Genomic DNA, 19,041 nt, shown 5'->3' on the forward strand with positions numbered 1-19,041 from the left:
AAGAGTTAATCTGCAAGTTTCCTGTATCATCCCGTGTTTGACAAAGGGGTTGGAGCTGTGGCTGTCCCAGCTGCTGTACTTGTGCTCTTGCCCGTGCACAGCTGTCTGAAGTGAGCACAGGTTGGGTTGTGTACACTGACTGTTCTTCCTTGTTGATGACCAGGTCACTGGAACAGGGGGACCTTTTGGAACCAGTACCATTCAGGAGCATCTGTTGCCGTTTGACCTGTCAATTTTCAAATCTCTTCATCAAACAGAGGTACAACTAAGCTACTGCCTGTAATTTGAGGGGCTCTGTAAATGCCAGGTCTGGTGCATGTCTCTCAGGCTTGGTAATTGCTTTGCTTTGGTGCTGGGGTTGGGGCATGCAGTGTTCAGGAGGAGTGTTTTATTTGGGAAACAGTGTGGGGTTTTTCTCAGGACTTGGCAATACGGATGCCAGATGTAAATATTCAGAAGAGCTTGTGCATGTCTTCCCAAAGGATGTGTGTCATTTCCAGTGTATGCAGAAGCTACCCCAGGGTGGCTTTCTGTCCCTGTGAAGCTCCAACAGATGGGTTCTAATGGGATCTCTTATTACAAAGTACTTCTTGTTTGGGAAGCAGCAGGGATTTCTGAAGTGATGTGAATTTGCTTGAGAAGGTTCACTTGAGTGCAGCGCTTCTGGCTTGAGAATTTGCGGCATTTTTTCGTTGCTCTGCTCTCAGTGTGGATCACAGGGCTTCCACTGGGAGTGTTCAAAACCTCTTTCATCCCTTTCAGATCTTTCCAGAGTGGGAATGCCTGGTTGTGTCACACAGCCCTTACCCTGTGTTCCCTTCTGTTGGGTTCAGGACCTTTTGTTGGACATGCCTGCTGTCTCACTGATAGGAGAGGCTGTGCTGGTTCAGAGCTGCAGTGCAGTCCCCAAGTCAGGGACTTGCTGACATCTTAGCGTGGGAAGGAAACTTCAGTGGGCTGGTGTTGGGAGTGTGTCTAGCATGGATAATTTCAGGAGTAGCTTTGCTTAGTGTGGGGAGAATAAAAAAGGTTTTTGTTTTGAAGACTTTTGTGCCTGTGGGTTCCTGAAAAGTGCTGGATGGGCTGGCAGCAGACCTGCATTTTCATCTCATCGTAACTGCTGCCCAAAACCAAACAGTGGTGATCTGGAGAGGTGCTTCCAGGGGCAGCAGGAGTTCTCTGGGAACTGGTTGTTGTTGCACAATGTGCCCAGAGAAGGACCCATTTGCTAGACAGAGGTTGAGTCACATTAAACTGCCGAAAAGACTTTTATAATGTCAAACTTAGTCTGTGTAATGAGCTCATTGGTGTATGAACTGCTGAGCTGGGCATCTTCCCTTCCCCGGACAGTTGTTGTTTATTCTTTGCAGTAAAGAAGGTGGGATACAGCAGTAACTGTGTTTGCAGGTTGAGCTGCACAGCTTGAGGTACCCACCTCTGCGGTTGGTGACAGTCAAACACTGCGCCCTGTTCAACTGCCTGGGCGGTTGAACCTGGGGGAATGCCCAGGGAAGGTAGAAAGTGCCTAGAGAAGATGTTTTGTGCAAAGAAATATTTGGGAATTAGTTTTTCTGTAGTTGTGCCCCTAATTTCTTGCTGTAGCTTTACCAAATGTTGGGCTGTCTGACCTGATACTCCCAGATTTGAAGGCAGTGCTGTAACTACTTTCCGGACCGGGAGGGAATCCGTCCTTGAAGCTTTCAGTTGCCTCTGCTGTGTCCCGTGTTTGTTCTGCCATTTCTGACTGTCATGTTTTTCCAATAGCTCAGTCATTGTGGGGGGAAGCTTCTCAAAGGGCTGACCTCATCCAAACATGCTCTGGCCACAATGAGTGTTCGGTTTTCAGCAACATGGATGAAGGTGAGAGGGAGTTTCTGATGGGCGTTCGAAGCGTGTGCGAGAATCACGCCTGTGGTGGGGGAATCCCCATGTGGAGCCCTGGTCCTTTTCTGTCCTGCCTGTTGCAGGTTCTGCTCTTAAAGCTGGGAAGCAGAAAGGGTTTGCTGGCCTCTCAGAACAGACTTGAAGTGATGAGATGTGTCCCTTCACAGGGATGTTTCTGATGCTTTGATTGGAATGTGCTTCTGTTACTCCTCGAGAGCTGAATGCGTGTGGCTTCTTCTCTGGGCTGTGATTTGGCAAGGGTGTGAGGAGCGTACCTTTCACAGTCCCTCTCTTCCTTCCCATTCTCCAGCCTGGGTTGGCTGCCAGTGTTTGGGACTCCCTCCCTGTGGATCTAAAATCATTCTGACACACTCAGCTCCTGCTTTAAGACCTTTAATCTGGGTGATGATAAGGCTTAGGGATCTTTCTTTCATAAGGTCATTTGGATTGCTTGTGAAACAATGGGCTTTCACCGAAGATGCAGGTACCATATTTTTAGGGTGCTTGTCTTTAACAGGAAATCCTGGTGCCAGAGGCCTCTGAGTTTGATCAGTGGGAGCCAGAGGATGCAACTTCAAGCTGTCCAGTGACAGCAGTTATCCCAACTTGGAGAACATTAACAACCTTGGATATGAGTCACAACAGCATCTCTCAAATTGATGATTCAGTGGTAAGAAATCTTTCTTCATTTGTGGGGGGAAAAAGGGTGGCTGGTCTTCTGTGGCACATGACTCAGCAGGGATTTTGCAATTTCTTCATGTATCTCTCTTCTGAAAGATTTCCCCTTGCACTGTCCGTGCTTGAGCTCCACAAGGTAATGATGTGGAGATCAATGCACTGCTCAACTTACTCTGATTTTTAGTTCTGTAATCTTTATCCAGGGTTCTGTGTAATACAGACAGGCCTGTTTGAGCTGGAAAGGCCTCTTAATGAGTTTGATCTGTAGTTAGTGGGGCTAAACTGGGGGCAACTTGCTTGTCATCAGTGAGAACCCAGGTTTCAAATGCAAACGTGACCGTGCTCATCAGAGTATTCTGGTTCTCTCACGAGCAGGTGTCTGCACTCTGGCTGCACTAGAATGGGTGCAGAACGCTTTTTACTGCTGAAAGCTGAGAAGAGGGTCTGTGCCTTGGAAAGTTCCTGCCCTTTGCCTGTTAGTTGTTAGTTGGTTGGTGAAGGAAGTACAGCCAGGTTTCTAAGCTAAAACGCATTTAACATGTGCACCTTCTCCCTTCTAGAAATTAATTCCCAAGATCGAGTTCCTGGACCTGAGTCACAATGGGGTGTCTCTGGTAGAAAACTTACAGGTAAGGGATGCTTTTGAAGGTGATGTTTGCCAGCCTGCCCAGGATCTTCCAAGACAGAATCCTTTTGCTAAAGGATTTTGCCACTCATCTTGCAGAGAAGAGTTTAAGCCCAGATAGCTTCCTAGCATCAAGCCCTCGTAAGGGTGCATTTCTTACTTGCCAACACCGACATGCAACACGTAGTTCTTGACTAAATTCAGTCGTTGCTGGCTGTGTCAATGGCTTGGGAAAAATAGAGTCGAGGAAGTTCCCTTTCCTGCAGGCTTAATCCTGTGTAATGAGCAAGTTCATGTTGTGTTTGTCAGCTGGGCAGCATCCAGCATGAGCAAATGGACAAGCCTTTGATATGGTTCAATTTTAGCAAATTGGTGTGTGACCTGGATTTTCTGTGCTCTCGTAGCATCTTTACAACCTTGTTCACCTGGACTTATCCTACAACAAGCTGACATCGCTGGAAGGTGTTCACACAAGACTGGGAAACATCAAAACTCTGAATCTAGCAGGAAATCAGCTGGAAAGGCTGTGTGGTCTTAACAAACTGTACTTTTTCTTTAGTCAACTTGGATCTGAGCAACAACAAAGTCAAACAGGTAACTACTGATTTTAGTGTCAGATTGCTTTAGAACACAAGTGATTTCTGTTAGAGGGTGAAAGTGCAAATAAAGTGGCTGGAGAGAATTTTTTTTCCTGGTTACTGTTTGTATGTAATTTAGTCAAGAAATGCTTAGACTGTGGTGGTGTTCTCATTTAGCCAATCTGTGTATTCATCCTTTTACTGAAAAACTTTCAGACTGATGAAGTAAAAAATACAGGAAACCTCCCGTGCTTAGAGAAGGTGGTGTTATCCAGCAACCCACTGAGCATCATCCCTGACTATGGGACCAAAGTACTGGCTCAGTTTGGGACAGGGCTTCAGAGGTATGTAAGAACAGCTTTTTCTTTCTAAAGCCTGGTAAGGAAAGTTGTGTGAATGCTCTACAAGCCTGAGGAGTTTTTAGTGGGGGTTGGAGTACATCTGTAGGGAATGGAACCATGTATACGCTGCTGGGTGTGCTCCTCAGATCTAAGGGAGAGCTTGCCCTGCTTTCACTGGGTAACAGGGTGTTCCTGTTGGAAGGTGCTTGTGCCAGTGGGGTGTGGAGCTTCCCAAGCCCTTCTGAGTTTGCATTCAAGTCATGAGGTCTGACGTGGTCATTACCTTGTTTACAGGGTTACAGACATGCACAGCATCTGCATCAAACTATTTATTTATGACATAAGTAACAATAAGTTACAGAGCTGCCTTGTTTTCTGTATTTCTGGATGTTTCTAACATTTTTAGGTCTGTCTGGATAACACTATCACCACAGAAAAGGAACCAGACACAGTGGAAGTGCTGAAAGCCATTCAGAAAGCCAAGGAGGTGAAACACAAACTGAGCAGCTCTGATAAAAAGGTGAGTTGGGTGCTGTGAGAGCAGAACGTGCTGGGTACAAAAGAAGCCTGTGAGTCCTCTCCAGATTGGCTTTGAGCAGAATTCCTTAAACTCACTTCTCATGGAAGTGTGTGCAGTGTTTGTGCTTTACTGCAGTGTGAGGTTTGAACATCACCTCTTTCTCCTATTTAGATTTCAATGCAGTTTCAGGATGTTCCTTTTTCTGCTGGCTTGGGCTAGAGGAAGTGAGAGGAAAAGAGAAAATGGCCTAATGGTACTCCTGCTAAAGGAGCTGCTTGCAGTGCACGGTGGGGCAGGCAGGAGGCACTTGAGGCTCTGACATCGCTCGGAGGGTGCTGGAACTGGTGGGAAGCAGAAAGTGGGGAGCGCCGAGTGTCAGAGCCTGTGGCTTGTGGTTTGCATGTGGGTGCCAGGCTGTGCGGAGAGCCGGGCCGGGGGTCAGGAGACGCCGGCAAGGCAGTGAGCTGGTTGAACTGGGCTCTGAGCTGTCACCAAGCGGCATCTCCCCCACGCCCGTGCCGCCCGTTTCCCCGGTGCCGGGTCAGGAGTGAGCGGGTAGTAACTCCCCGGCGAGGTGCGGCGCTTGGTCAGCTCTGCCCGGGGCTGGCCGGGCCCGCAGGCCGGGCTGGCCGGGCGCTGCCGCAGGGGCCTCGCTCGCGTCCCGCCGTTGCCACGGGAACGTGTGTGTCCGGTGCTTCATTGCCAACGGCAGCAGCCCGGCTGGCAGCCACGCTCCGGCGTGTGAGTATCCCCACGCCCCCCGGGAGCGGGAGGGGGGAGATTCCGGTGCCAAGGCCGTGTTTTTGGGGCGGTGGCCGCGTTCCGGAGGTGCGGCCTCGGGAGGGGCGGGGGCGGGCGGAGCGCCGGGGCTGGGGGCGCTGATGGCGGGAGCTGTGGCTGTAAATTCACAGCACTGTGAAGCTCTGGCAGGCCCTTGGAAGGGAGCCTGGTCCGCCTTGCCCACCTCGCCGTCAGCTGAGAGCTTGAGTTTATGAAAAGCAGGAAGGGGAAGGTGTAACACGAGGCTCCTGTTAATTATCTCTGCCGTGGTGGAGCTTTTACAATAAATTGTGGGATGGCAGTACCGAAGCGATAAAAAGACAAGAGGGGCTGGAGTATAAAGGTGCCAGGTGAGGCTTCCTGAGGAGCAAGGCTTGATTTAGAAAGCTCTCAGCCACTTAGTGGTGGGCTGCAGGGGCAAGAGATTAGTCCTGGAAATTCTGCTTCTCCTTTCCTGGCTCCCGTGAGATGCTGTTTATATGGTAATTACAGCTAAGCAGGTGATTTCTAAGGAAGAAACGTGGTCCTGCTACTTAAGCCTGAACAGGGCAAGATGATTTAGGTGAAGAAAAGTGTTCAGGAGCATCCTGGTTCTCCCAGCAAAGTGTAATAGAAAGGCAAATGAACCGGTTACTCTGGAGAGAGGTGCCTTATAGCTGCTGAAGGAGGAGGATTTCCTGTGTATAGTGAAGCAGGATTCAGCCACCTGTCCGCGCTCCTGCTAAAGGAGCTGCTTGCAGTGCACGGTGGGGCAGGCAGGAGGCACTTGAGGCTCTAACATCGCTCGGAGGGTGCTGGAACTGGTGGGAAGCAGAAAGTGGGAAGTGCTGAGTGTCAGAGCCTGTGGCTTGTGGTTTGCATGTGGGTGCCAGGCTGTGCGGAGAGCCGGGCCGGGGGTCAGGAGACGCCGGCAAGGCAGTGAGCTGGTTGAACTGGGCTCTGAGCTGTCACCAAGCGGCATCTCCCCCACGCCCGTGCCGCCCGTTTCCCCGGTGCCGGGTCAGGAGTGAGCAGGTAGTAACTCCCCGGCGAGGTGCGGCGCTTGGTCAGCTCTGCCCGGGGCTGGCCGGGCCCGCAGGCCGGGCTGGCCGGGCGCTGCCGCACGGGCCTCGCTCGCGTCCCGCCGTTGCCACGGGAACGTGTGTGTCCGTTGCTTCATTGCCAGCGGCAGCAGCCCGGCTGGTGGCCGCGCTCCGGTGTGTGAGTATCCCCACGCCCCCCGGGAGCGGGAGGGGGGAGATTCCGGTGCCAAGGCCGTGTTTTTGGGGCGGTGGCCGCGTTCCGGAGGTGCGGCCTCGGGAGGGGCAGGGGCGGGCGGAGCGCCGGGGCTGGGGGCGCTGTCGGCGGGAGCTGTGGCTGTAAATTCACAGCACTGTGAAGCTCTGGCAGGCCCTTGGAAGGGAGCCTGGTCCGCCTTGCCCACCTCGCCGCCAGCTGAGAGCTTGAGTTTATGAAAAGCAGGAAGGGGAAGGTGTAACACGAGGCTCCTGTTAATTATCTCTGCCGTGGTGGAGCTTTTACAATAAATTGTGGGATGGCAGTACCGAAGCGATAAAAAGACAAGAGGGGCTGGAGTATAAAGGTGCCAGGTGAGGCTTCCTGGGGAGCAAGGCTTGATTTAGAAAGCTCTCAGCCACTTAGTGGTGGGCTGCAGGGGCAAGAGATTAGTCCTGGAAATTCTGCTTCTCCTTTCCTGGCTCCCATGAGATGCTGTTTATATGGTAATTGCAGCTAAGCAGGTGATTTCTAAGGAAGAAACGTGATCCTGCTACTTAAGCCTGAACAGGGCAAGATGATTTAGGTGAAGAAAAGTGTTCAGGAGCATCCTGATTCTCCCTTTTAGCAGATCTCCTCTCTGGCTCTCCCAGCAAAGTGTAATAGAAAGGCAAATGAACCGGTTACTCTGGAGAGAGGTGCCTTATTGCTGCTGAAGGGGGAGCATTTAGTGTGTTCAGTGAAGCACGATTCAGCCACCCGTCTGCGCTCCTGCAAGAGGAGCTGCTTGCAGTGTAGGGTGGGGCAGGCAGGAGGCACTTGAGGCTCTGACATCGCTTGGAGGGTGCTGGAGCTGCTGGGAAGCAGAACGTGGGGACTGCTGAGTGTCAGAGCCCGTTGCTTGCGGTTTGCATGTGGGTGCCAGGCTGTGCGGAGAGCCGGGCTGGGGGTCAGGAGATGCCGGCCAGGCAACGAGCTGGTTGAACTGGGCTCTGAGCTGTCACCAAGCGGCATCTCCCCCGCGCCCGTGCCGCCGGTTTCCCCGGTCCCGGGGCAGGAGCGAGCGGGTAGTAACTCCCCGGCGAGGTGCGGTGCTGGGTCAGCTCTGCCCGGGGCTGGCCGGGCGCTGCCGCACGGGCCTCGCTCGCGTCCCGCCGTTGCCACGGGAACGTGTGTGTCCGGTGCTTCCTTGCCAGCGGCAGCAGCCCGGCTGGTGGCCGCGCTCCGGCGTGTGAGTGTCCCCACGCCCCCTCGGGAGCGGGAGGGGGGAGATTCCGGTGCCCAAGGCCGTGTTTTTGGGGCGGTGGCCGCGTTCCGGAGGTGCGGCCTCGGGAGGGGCGGGGGCGGGCGGAGCGCCGGGGCTGGGGGCTGGAGCGGTTGGGGTGAGTGGCACAGCGTGCCCGGGGTGGGGGTGTGGGGTGTGAGCTGGGTCCCGCCCGAACTGTGTCAGGCCCTGGTGCTCACCCTGCTGCCGGGTAGGCTTCCCTGCAAGGAGGCGCTGTGTTTGGGAGGGAGGGAGGGCGGGATTTCAGGAGCGGGGCTGCCTAAGGAGCCAAGGGGGGGCTCTCGTGCCGGGCTAGAGGAGGCGGCAGCATTTTGTGTCGGGGCCTGTCCCCTCCTGCTGCACCCCCCCCTCCAGCTGCCCCGCTGTGCTCCCCATCAGAGCAGACTTCCCAGGCCAAGGTCTGCCCCCCCATGGGATGCAGCTGTGGCCGCATCCAGGCCCTGGGGCAGGAGTGGAGGGGATGGAGGCTGCTGGTGCTGCCCTCCTCTTCTTGTTCACGGGCTTTTGGGTGTTTGGACCTTAAACCTCAGTGTTGCAACGTGTAAATGAGGGTGTCAGTGCCTGAAGGGTGGGAGGAAGTGGGTGAAGTGTCTGTGACACCTCAGGGTTACTGCAGTGCTGAGTAGGACAGCAGTAAGCCAGGAAATAGGGCCTGTTGTCTGTTCTGGCAGCCAGGAATGTGTGTGTGTGTGCTGGGTAAGTGGGTAAGAGGCTGGAGCCTGCCCAGGTGAGGCTGGGGGTGATGCTCCTGCTGCTGCTTTTGGCTGTTTGCCTGTCTCCAGTTTGGTATCTTTTCAATTCAACTGCCGTTTGTTTTGCCAGAGATTCAAACTCCCTTGGGAGAACTGGGCAGGGATGCGCGGAACTCTTGTTGAGAAGGTGTTTGCAGGTTGAGATTAGAAGAGTTTGACTTGGATTGGGGTTTGCGGGAGCATTTTGGGTGAGCTGGGTGATAGCAGAGCTCTGTGGGTGACAGCAGTGGTCAGGATGTGGACACAGCACAGCTGTGCACCGTGAATTGATGCTGCTGTGGGCCCAAGCGTTTGCTTTGGGTAGGGTATGATACTGCCCATGGAAACAGCCTGATAGCCTGTGTCTGCCTATGAGTTCCATGAGCTTTGGCTCAGATCTTGACAGGAGCCACTACAGAATGGCAGTGCTTGGCTGTGTGTGATGGAGATGGAGAGGTGGTTGTCAGGCTGTTGACTGGGCCATGGACCTAAAAGCCGGCCATGGAGCGGTCAACCCGCATTCCTTGTGGGGGGTGGGGGGGTGCTGGAGAAGAACTGCCGTTAGGATCAAGTCTTTAGCAGCCCTGCTTGCACAGACGTGGTGTTTGTGTTTGAGCTGATTGCTGTTGTTCCTTTAATGGCTTCATGGTTTTCTTTCTGCTGTTACAGCCTCGAATGCCTGTAGAGAGCCTCGAGTGTGAGTGTTAATAAGTGAAAATTAGGGCCCTTGTTCTCCTGGGAGAAATGCTCTTGGGGGCTGTGGGAATTTCATGCCTGGAAGGAGTCATATTTGCTGGATAATTTCTGTAGCTCAAACCAACTGACTGAGCCTGGAGACTCTAGTTCTTCATCAGAGCATTGAACTCCGTGCTGCGTTAGTTAGAAACAGGGCAAAGCTCCTGGCACGGGGGGTGGGCGTTGGGCTGGCGAAGTGGGAAGGGGTCTGGTCTGATCTTGTTCACGCTCGGGGCAGCCGCGGTCCCTGGGCTGGAGGTTGGTGTAATAACCCTGAGCAGGTGATAAGGTCGGGCACAAAGTCGCCTGGGGTCAGCTGCTCTTCCTGGATTTTCAAAGTGCCATTGTTGCTCCTTCCAGATTAGCTGAGACATGGCTACCAAAAACGTTCGTCGATCTAGTGAGCTTTCTACAGTATTACAACGGAGAGTAGTAACAGCTCCAAAGAAGAAGTATGTAAATGTAAGTACCTGCTGTGGCCAGATAGGAGCTGTGGTAAGGCTGGAAACCTGCCCTGTGTCCCTCCTCTGCCTGCCCCTCCTGTTTAGCCACACTGTGAAGGTACACACCACCACCCCATCTCTTTGCTGCCATACTTGTGTTGGAGGTGGCCATCAAGGTGCAGTGGGAGATGGAATGTGGGCTGAAAGTCCAGAGTCTTGTCTGAATGTGCTGCTGGAACCCAGTTAATGGGATGTCCTGGGCAGTGCACTGGAGTAGCTGAAGCATTGGGGTGCTTCTACCCATCCTCTTGGTGAGGGCAGCAGTATCTTCTGTCATGGAAGCATCCTTGCAGGCGCTGCTCTGACCATCCCTGCCCTCCCAGCAGCTGGGGATGTGGTGGGGCTGCTCAGACTCTGCCTGAAGACTTGAGAGACGTGTCCAGTCCCAGCTAGAATGGGGTCCAAACCAGTTCTGTCATGAGTGTCATCCTGGGTTGAGCGCAGATCCAGCCCTTGAAACAGCTGTGGAGTTGGGGCAGTTCCTCCTTCCCATCCATGAACGTGGGGCAGTTCCTCCTCCCCATCCATGAATGTGCCTTTTGCTGGCCAAGGCTCCCTTTCCTGGAGATAACCTCATGGAGGAGGTATCTCTGTATGCTTCTGTGGAGGGGGCTGTGAGGCCAGAACAGAGAGAAAACAAGGGCTAATTAAAAAGGTAACTAAAGCTTGGACCCAGCCAGCTCCACCTCGGTCTTGGCACAGCGCTGCTTTTCTGCTCTCCTGTGATTCAGCCGGCAGTGACATCTCCACACGCCGGCTGGTTGTGAGCATTGTGCAAGGATGGAGTTAGGGGGTTTCTGATGACTCCTCCCCACTCCTTTCAAAGGTCACTGCCTGAATCCTGCAATGCTAAAGGGGAAACAAATGCCCGAAGAGCAGAAATCCTCAAACGTGTCACATCAGAGGACGAAGGAGAAGCGCAGGGGACAGAGCCGCTTGGTTAGAGCGCGTGTTCCGCTCTCCATCATTCAGTGACTGATGTTAAATATTTCAGCGGGGAACTTTGGGGACTTCCAGGACTATCCTAGTGGCTGTGGTGACAAATGGTTTATCAGTGGTGCTTGAACAAGAAAAGCCTTTCTGAAGAGAGGTGTTTCTGCAGCTCTTGTTGGTGTTTTGTGTTTCAGTGGACACCCTCTGCCTTCCTGGAGAAGTCTGTCACCAAGGCGCAGAGGCTGGCCAGCACCCGGGAGCTGAGGCGGTCCCGGATTCTCCCGCCTCTAGATACGAGTGAAAGCTCCTGTGATGAGGTAGACCTTTTCCTGCCCTTTTCCTTGCCGTTTGATGTGATGTTTGAAGGAGGTGTGTGCTGGTGGCAGGCTTGCCCCCAGCTTCTCTAAATACCTCGGTGACAAGGTCCTGCTGTCCTTTGAAACCGCTGCTGCTGGTCCAGTTCCTTCTGTTGGGGAAAAGGGAAAACATATTTCCCCCCGGGACGATGTTGAAGCGACATCTGGTGCTAAGCCAGGATCAATAACCCCCGACCAAGTTCTGCTGGAGTTGAGTTGCTATCACCAGAGGGATGGTACTGGGGGAAGGCTGGGGTGGGACACAAGGGCAGGCTCTTGCCATTTTCTATCCTCCCTCTGAACTAACCTCCTCCTTCCTTGCTTTGGTGTAGTCACAGCAAACCCTCAGGGCCGTGACACCCTCAGCAGTGGCAGAGTCGACCTTGGAAGGCCGTAGACCCTGCGGTACCTGCTCAGGGCTTAATGAAGCCGGAAGGAGGAGCGTGAGCCTTCAGAAGGGTGTGAGGGTTGCAGGCTTCAGGGTCTTGCCAGGGAAGTCCCCATGGGCAGAGTGGGGGATGGGATGTGTTTTATCTGGAGTAACACTTGCTTGGATGGGTGCTTAAAGCTGCTGCTTCCACAGGACCAGTGGGTATGACACTGCCCAGACAGGGGGTTACTGGCGAGGACAGTGAGAGACCCGTAAGGAACGGGTGAGGGATTGCCTGGGACAGCACGGGAGGTTGGGAACGTGTCAGATGAGTGCAGGCAGAACTGGCAGCGAGCTGCAGCTACTGGCTGCAGTGTCACCATGGTGTCTGAGGACAAGTGGGAGACCTGCCTCTGTCTTTCGGGTGGGCACAGTGCAGCTGGAAGAGGGGAGACAAGGCTGGGAGGACTTATCTCTGAGGAATGCCTCTGCCTGGGGGACAGGGCAATGGCTGTCTGGCTCCTTGCTGAATCAGCCCAGGGCTGGGAATAGCATGCTTGGCTCTGGTAGGGCTGTCCCCGTGCCTCCCGCCTGTGGGCCTGAGAGCACCAGCTTCAGGAAGGCACCCAGTCACTTCTGGAAACTTCAGAGACGTTATCAAGGCATCGGCTGTGCCACAGTGTGCAGCAGAGAGAGCAGAGCTGTCCCCTGCCTCCCCCAGGTGCTGGGCTGAGGTGAAAGGGAAGTCAGAGGTTAGATGTGCAGCGAGAGCTCTCAGGGCCTGGGAGGAGCTGGAAGAGGCTGCGCCGAGGGCAGGGCTGGAATTGTTGGTGCCCTTCAGTACCTGTCAGGGATCTGTCAGGAATAGCTTGGGTATGGAGCAGAGGCGGCTCGGGGCTGGGGAGGTGGATCAGCTTTTGGAGGGTTGGTGTCCCCAATCTTGTCCTTGAGATGCTGTGGAAAGGGGTGGGAAATCTCTGCCCCCCTTGATGTTAAAACAGTCATCTCGGTAAGGAGTTGTGAGGGCCTGGGACAGGCTGCCAGGGAGGGGGTTGAGTCGCCGTCCCGGGGTGTGTTTGAAAAAAGGGCAGATCAGGTACTATGGGATATGGTTTAGCACAGGACAGGATCAGTTGGACTCGATGATCTTAAAGGTCTTCTCCAACCTTGTGATTCTGTGATTTCACCAACGGCTGGTGGCAAAGTCCATCCAACAGTGTACCTGAGCATCCCCCACCAAGCTTCAAGTGGGGTCACTGGGATGGAGTTGGTGCCGCGGCATAACCGGGTGTGGAGCGGTGCTGGAAGCAGGTCCTTGATCTGCTGCAATCCCTTCCGTGGGATTACTCTGTTGTGGTGCTTCGGCATCAAGCTATCAGGTGACTTGGTCTGGTTCTGCCAGCTCACTGAGGAGGCAGCTGGATCAGCAGGGCGGTTTCCTCTCTGCAGGGTACCAGCCCTGTCCTAGTGGTGCTGCTGGAGGGAAAGGTCGTTACAGAAAGAAGTGCTGTTCCATTCCCAAAGGCTCCTGTTAGTGGTGGGAAGCAGCAGTTTTCCTTCCGCCGGGACTGAACGTACCGTGATTTGTTCCTTCCCCTCAGGATTACTCTCACCAGATCACCTGTGTCACAGACAAGGGACAGTTCATTGAGCGGATCCGAGCTAGTTGTGCCCGGGCATTCCTGGACTTCCCCCTCCACCTGAACTTCTCCACCTGTCCAGTCAAGTACAGCAGCCAGAAGACTCTGCTGGTTCGCAATCTTGGTAACCGGGAGGCCCACTACTCCATCAGCACTCAGAGGTAAGGGACCTCACTTCATTTGCCCAACAAAAGGTGTGTGGGGGTGTTTTTCTTCTCGAGCTCTAGAGCAGCAAGTTTCACTGCCAGGAGCTTGCTCCGACACGGGCTTCCCCCAGAGTCACAGTGTCCTTCAGGTGTCCCCAGGCACTCCAGCGTGGGATCCTCCACAGCTATAGATGGGATCTCTGCTCCCTGCCATCCATGAGCTGCAGGGGGACAGCCTGCTTCACCATGGTCTTCTCCACAGGCTGCAGGGGAATCTTTCTCTCTGGTGCCTGAAACACCTCCTCATCCCTCCCTGCTCCTTCTTCCCTGGCCTTGGTGTCTGCACAGTTCCTCACATCTTCTCACTTCTGGCTCTGGGGGCAAAAAGCAGTTTCTTGGTGGTTTTTTTCCCTCTAACTGTGATTCTGAGGCACTGTGACCATCCCTGATGGGCTTGGCCTTGGTCAGCAGCGACTCCAGCCTTGAGCTGGCTGGTGTTTGCTCTGTGGGGCTTCAGAGAGCTTCTGGTTGCTTCTTGCAGAAGCCACCCCTGCAGATCTCCCCCTTCTCCAGCAGAACCCAGCCATGCAAAGCCACAACACAGGTACAGGCACATGTGAGAGAGGAGGAGGACAGCAGTGGGGTAGAAGGGAATGAGAGATCCGTCTGAGCATGTAGAGGCCAGCTGATGGGCCTGTATCCTCTATGTTTTATCTGTGCAGGTTGAACTTCTGGTTTAGTTGATGCAACTTCTCTTTTCTGGCCTGAGCAAACTCAGGCTCTTGCCCATTCACAAACCAGCTCAGGTGCCACCGTTCCCCAGTCTGCTGTCCTGCTTGTGCCACTTGTCTTTGCCTCCCCTCTCTGGCACCAAGCGTAGAACTTTCTGCTCTCCCCATTAGGGTGCTTTTGCAGCCCATCTCCCATCCTTAACTGTTCCTCACAGTACTGAGAGCTCAGCTCGTGCATCTGGTCACATCCTGGTGATGTTCCCTGCCCGGTCATCATTTGTGCAAGGACTTGGCTGTTTTCTGTTCTGCTTTTTGCTCCAGAGAGGAGCTTGTAAGTGAATCTGTGGGGCCAATTCAGCATCTTCGATAGCTTCCAGAAAACGTGGTGGCATTTTGGCCATGATTTGACTGCTTTTTCATGAAAACACCCCAGCCAGCCACCCCAGCACTGCTCATTCTTCAGTGTGCTCTGTGCCTGCCCTCCCTGCGCAGGGCCGTGCCCAGCCCCTAACCGCAGCGCTTGGGAATAAAAATCCCAGGAGGCTAAATCCAGTAAGTCTCTTCCCATTGCTCTTGTGGTTCAGGCAGGAGAATGAGTTTCTTCTCTGTGACATTGGCAGAGAGAAATGTCATTCCAATAGGTTTAAGATGAAAATGGTGTCTGGGAGCAGACAAGGCGCAGCGCTGCCTTTTCCTGCGGCGATGGACGTTGTGCTCTGCCGTGCTCCAGGGACAGAGAGGGTCGGTCTGGGATTAGATCCCTCTAGGAGTGTCCCCACCCAGCTTGGAAAGCTCGGGAGATGATCTTCCAAGGCAGAGAGCTCAGCGATCCCCTGTGGTACCCATACACTACAGGGAGGTGTGGGGATGCACAAAGACCACCCGAGGTTGTGAAATTAGGGCTGAGGTGCAGGAAAAGGGGGGAAGGGAAGGTTGGGCTTGGGAGGTGCTGAGTGTACCTGGGATTTTTCAGTGCAGTCTGGGATGCTTTGTCCTGAGAGACTGGGTTTGCTGGGATGGTTATGCTGCTTGACTTTGGCTGTTCTACTGCTGCCAAAAAGTAGCATGTGCAAAGGTTGAGCCTTTGGGTTTGGTGGGGTTTTCCCTGCTGTAGGTCTGGGTGGACAGGGTGGGGCATTTCAGGCCCCAGTAACTTTGCTGTCTGCCTTGGGGCTGGAGGTAGCTTTTAATGAACTAGGTTCTCCCAAACTCAACTGGTTTTAGGATGCCAATTAAGGCAGCAGTAGACCAAAGAAAGCTTGGCTGTTAGAAGATGAAGGTAGCCCGGGACTCACAGTATAGTGCAGCCTCCTTGCACGCTGCGTTTACTGAGCATGTGGCTGCAGGAGAGAAGCCGCGGTGGTGCTTTGAGGGCCTGTGTCACTGACTTGCCAGCTTCTTTCACTTGTCAGCTGCCTTTCTGCATTATGTCAGGAGTATGATGGCCCTTGGTATCCTCGTGGGACATAACTTGAGCCCACCTCTGTCAAGATGGGGAAGCTTGACCCCTGGTGAGAGTAAGCAAGCCCTAAATACCAAGGTAGATAATTATCAGAGTGCTTACAGGTCTAGTGTTGCTCTCTTGCTGAAGGGCCGTAATGGGCAAGATCTCAGCAGGTCCTGGTGTGAAGGGGTCTCCTGGGTTGGTGTGCCTAGATGAGGTTATAGGATCTGGGGAGTGCAAGGTGCCGCTGGGAGATCAGGACCTGTGAAACTTCAGACATTGTGCAACAAAGCAAGCGTACAGCTGGATGTAGTAAAAGCATGCCAGGAGCAAAGGAGCTCTTAACCCCCCCTCCAAACCTTCTCTCCTGTCTTTCAGGAGTAGCAGGTTTATAGGTGGCAGAAAAAAACCTGATGTCCCAGGGACATCAGGGTCAAGCTGTGCATGCAAACAGCTCTTACCTGCTCTGGGCTCTTCAAAACCCATTCTCTGATGGTATGGTCCGGACTGGAGCCTGGCTGCAGAATCTGGGGGGGATGAAGTCATTTCATACCCTCTGGACTTCGGAGAGCGAGGGTCGCCAGCCGTGTTTCTGACCCGCTGTGTTCTGGGTTGCTGCTGCCAGCTGCTTGTTTGCTCCTCACACAAGCGAGCTGCCGGGAACTAGACTGCAAAAGAGCCCCCAGAGCTCCCACCACAGTCCTGATGAGTGTGTGTGTCTCTGTTGCAGCCCTTTCTCTGTCGATCGCTCCATCCGTACGCTCGGCATCGGTGAGGCCATGCAAGTAACAGTGGACTTCCACCCGCTGAAGACTGGGTATTATTGCGGTTCCCTGATAGTTCACTACGACACAGGTGAGTGTCCTATCTGCCGGTCTGCGTCCTTCAAAGCAGAACAAGGCTGAACTTCCTTTGCAATCTACTTGTAAACCCTTTTGTTTCAAAACCTCTGTGTATTCTGGTGCTTAGAAGGGCAAAGGCTGAGTCTGTCCTTATTCTGTCTGTCTGGTGTCCTGGCCCATCCCTGGGTGTTCCCTGCTGTCAGCACGGTGGCCACCACCCCACACCCTTGTGACAGTCATCTGCCATCATTGCCTATTGTCCCAAGCACCCAAATTCCCTTGCTGGGTGCTATCCCCCAGCTTTCCCTCCAAGAAAAGTGAAAACCAGCTGGTGTTTCGGGGTTGTTAGAGTGCATCCCCCTCAACAGGAAGGAGAATGCTTTGGGAATCTGTTTTCCTGGGAGCTGCTGGGTGGAGGAAGGATGAACCTCGAATCTGGGTGACCGCGTGCGTACGCGCGTGTGATGTTCCATTCCGAACCAGTGCTGGATTTGGTCCTGTAAGCGTAACGTGGGGGTGGTGGTGGGGGTGTCTCTATGGGACGCTGTCCCATGCCCACTGTCCTTTACACACCTCTGTCCCATATGCCGCTTCCCCGTGGTCTTGCTGCAGCCCCTTTTTCTACGCCGCCCTCTAAATCCCACTCTTGACAACTAAAGCAGCCAGGACGTGGGGGCTCCTGGTATTTGTCAGGAAGAGACAGGTAGGAAATCTTTACGAGGGTCCCAGGTGCCAGCGAAGCGCCATCAGCTTCCTAAGTCACTTTAAGAACAAGTTGAGGGGGGGAAAACTCAAGGAGAAGGTGAGATGTTAAACAGCTTCTGTCAGGATCTTGGTGGCTTGCTTGGAAAACCTGAGTCTTGTTCTCACTGAAGCACCTGGTTCCTCCACAGCTTACATGGGGTTGGGTTTCTGCAGTGATGCTTCATGTTTGCTGCAGCTGGGACAAGCCTGTCCCTGTCCCTGCTTGAGCAAATGTAGAGGAAGTCACAGTTCTCCCTCTGCCCGTTATTGGGTGGATTGAAGTGGCAGCTCTTCAGACTGTCCTGATCAGGAGTACGGGCACTGCTTCTACAACACAGGGAAGCTCTTGTCTGCATCCCATCCTGCCATGGGCTGTCGCTTTGCTCCTTCCTCTGCCACCTTCTTTTCTGGCGCACACCCTGCCGGCACCTTTGTGGGGGATCAGTGAGAGACTGGGAGAGACTTGACACTTGTGGTGGGCCTGGAGGAGATGCCGTGTGAGCTGTGGCTGAGGTGGGACTCCCCTGGGAATGAGGGGTAATAAAAGCTGTAGCCCTTTCTTCTGTGACCTGAGGCTCGCTGCGTTCCTCGTACTTCCATCGGCAAGTGAGAGGAGTAAAGAGTCCCCTTTGCTTTCTTCCAGGTGAAAACACGAAAACAAACCTTTATGGAGTGGCTGTAGATGTCAACATCCGGCTGGATGAGGAGCCTGTGAGCATTGAGAAGACCTACCTCACGCTGTCGAAGCGCAGATGCGTGGCCATCCACAACCGCAGTGACATCATCGCCCGCTTCCAGTGGAAGGCTTGTGGCACGCAGGAGGAGGAGGATCAGCGGGAGAGAAGGTCCGTTTCAAAGATGCCTTTGGTTAGGTACCCTGCCCAAGGGGAACGCTACCGTATGGCCTCGAGGGGGGTTGGTGCTTTTAGGACAAGTCAGCCATCCACAGCATCAGGGTGGGTGTCCCTGGGCTTTAGGGTAATGGAGCTGGGTGCTTCCCATCCCAGTTCCATCCACCCTGTGGCTGAGGGTGATGTTTTGGGGAGGAAAGCTTGATTGCAGTGAGTGGATTTCCTCTGAGAGCGAGCTCTGGTGTTTGTGGGAGCTGCAGACTGCTGAGAGCCAGTGGCTCCCGGGCTGCAGAGAGTCTGTGAAGCTTCATTGGCCCAGGAGGATGAGGCCATCTCCTGAATAGGTTTGGGCTGTCCAGGTTTCCAGCACGGGGTGTTTCTGCCCTTCCTTTGAGCTTGGGGAGAGTTTGGAGGTGGAAGGGTCTGCAGGGAAGGAAGGTAGGGCAGCATGGGCCTTGGAAGTGCATTTGGAAGTGCTTCAGAACGCCCTGTCTTCACGGTGGTGAGAGATGGGGGTGGATCTTCAAAGGATGTCTTTGGGGAAGCTTTGAAAGGCCTCTCTCAGGTGGCAGAGACACACTCCGAGCCCGGGAGGTGGAATGAGGGGTGGGAGATTGCACTTGAAAGCTTGGGTGATTTGGGAATCCTTGTGTGACTTCTCAGAGTGGGGTGGATGTAGGAGTTAGCGTGACCGTGGAGCTGATGAGGAAACTGCCACAAAGTGGAGGCTTTGTGAGGACAGCAGTGCACCCACTCGGAAGTTCTGCTCCCTTCCCATCTCTGGCTTGTCATCCTTCAACTCCAGGATAATTTTGGCAACTACTACCAAGTGAGGGAGAAATTAACTGTGTCAGAGCTCTGAGGAGAAGGGGAAAAGGAAAAAAGCAGGTGGTTCAGGGCCAGGCTGAAGGGTTTGGGCTCAGAGGTGCCAGTCCTGACGTCTTCATCAGGTGATGTTAGGCTTCCTTTCTCACAGCCTCTGTATTTCTGCACCTACCCACCAATTTCACTGGGATGTTGTGGTGCCTGAATCCCAGAGCCGTGGGATCCTCTGGTGGAGGCGGGGTGGGGAGCAGAGGGGATGTGGTTGTTCCTTACACCTGCGGGTC

At 53.9% G+C, this 19,041-nt stretch overlaps 1 protein-coding gene across 1 annotated transcript in view; it reads left to right on the plus strand.

The window, feature by feature from the left end:
* The window catches only part of LOC311204222 (nischarin-like), a gene marked incomplete at both ends in the record, with an annotated part of 72,970 nt that overhangs the window by 34,405 nt on the left and 19,524 nt on the right, over nt 1-19,041 (plus strand). The window contains 3 exon segments of the mRNA XM_084280676.1: nt 13,257-13,335; nt 16,226-16,350; nt 17,725-17,892. Of these exon segments, the coding sequence (XP_084136802.1) occupies nt 13,257-13,335; nt 16,226-16,350; nt 17,725-17,892 (372 nt within the window).

Source organism: Gallinula chloropus (genome assembly GCF_964237585.1).
Source record: "Gallinula chloropus genome assembly, contig: HAP1_SCAFFOLD_40, whole genome shotgun sequence".
Taxonomy (NCBI): Eukaryota; Metazoa; Chordata; class Aves; order Gruiformes; family Rallidae; genus Gallinula; species Gallinula chloropus.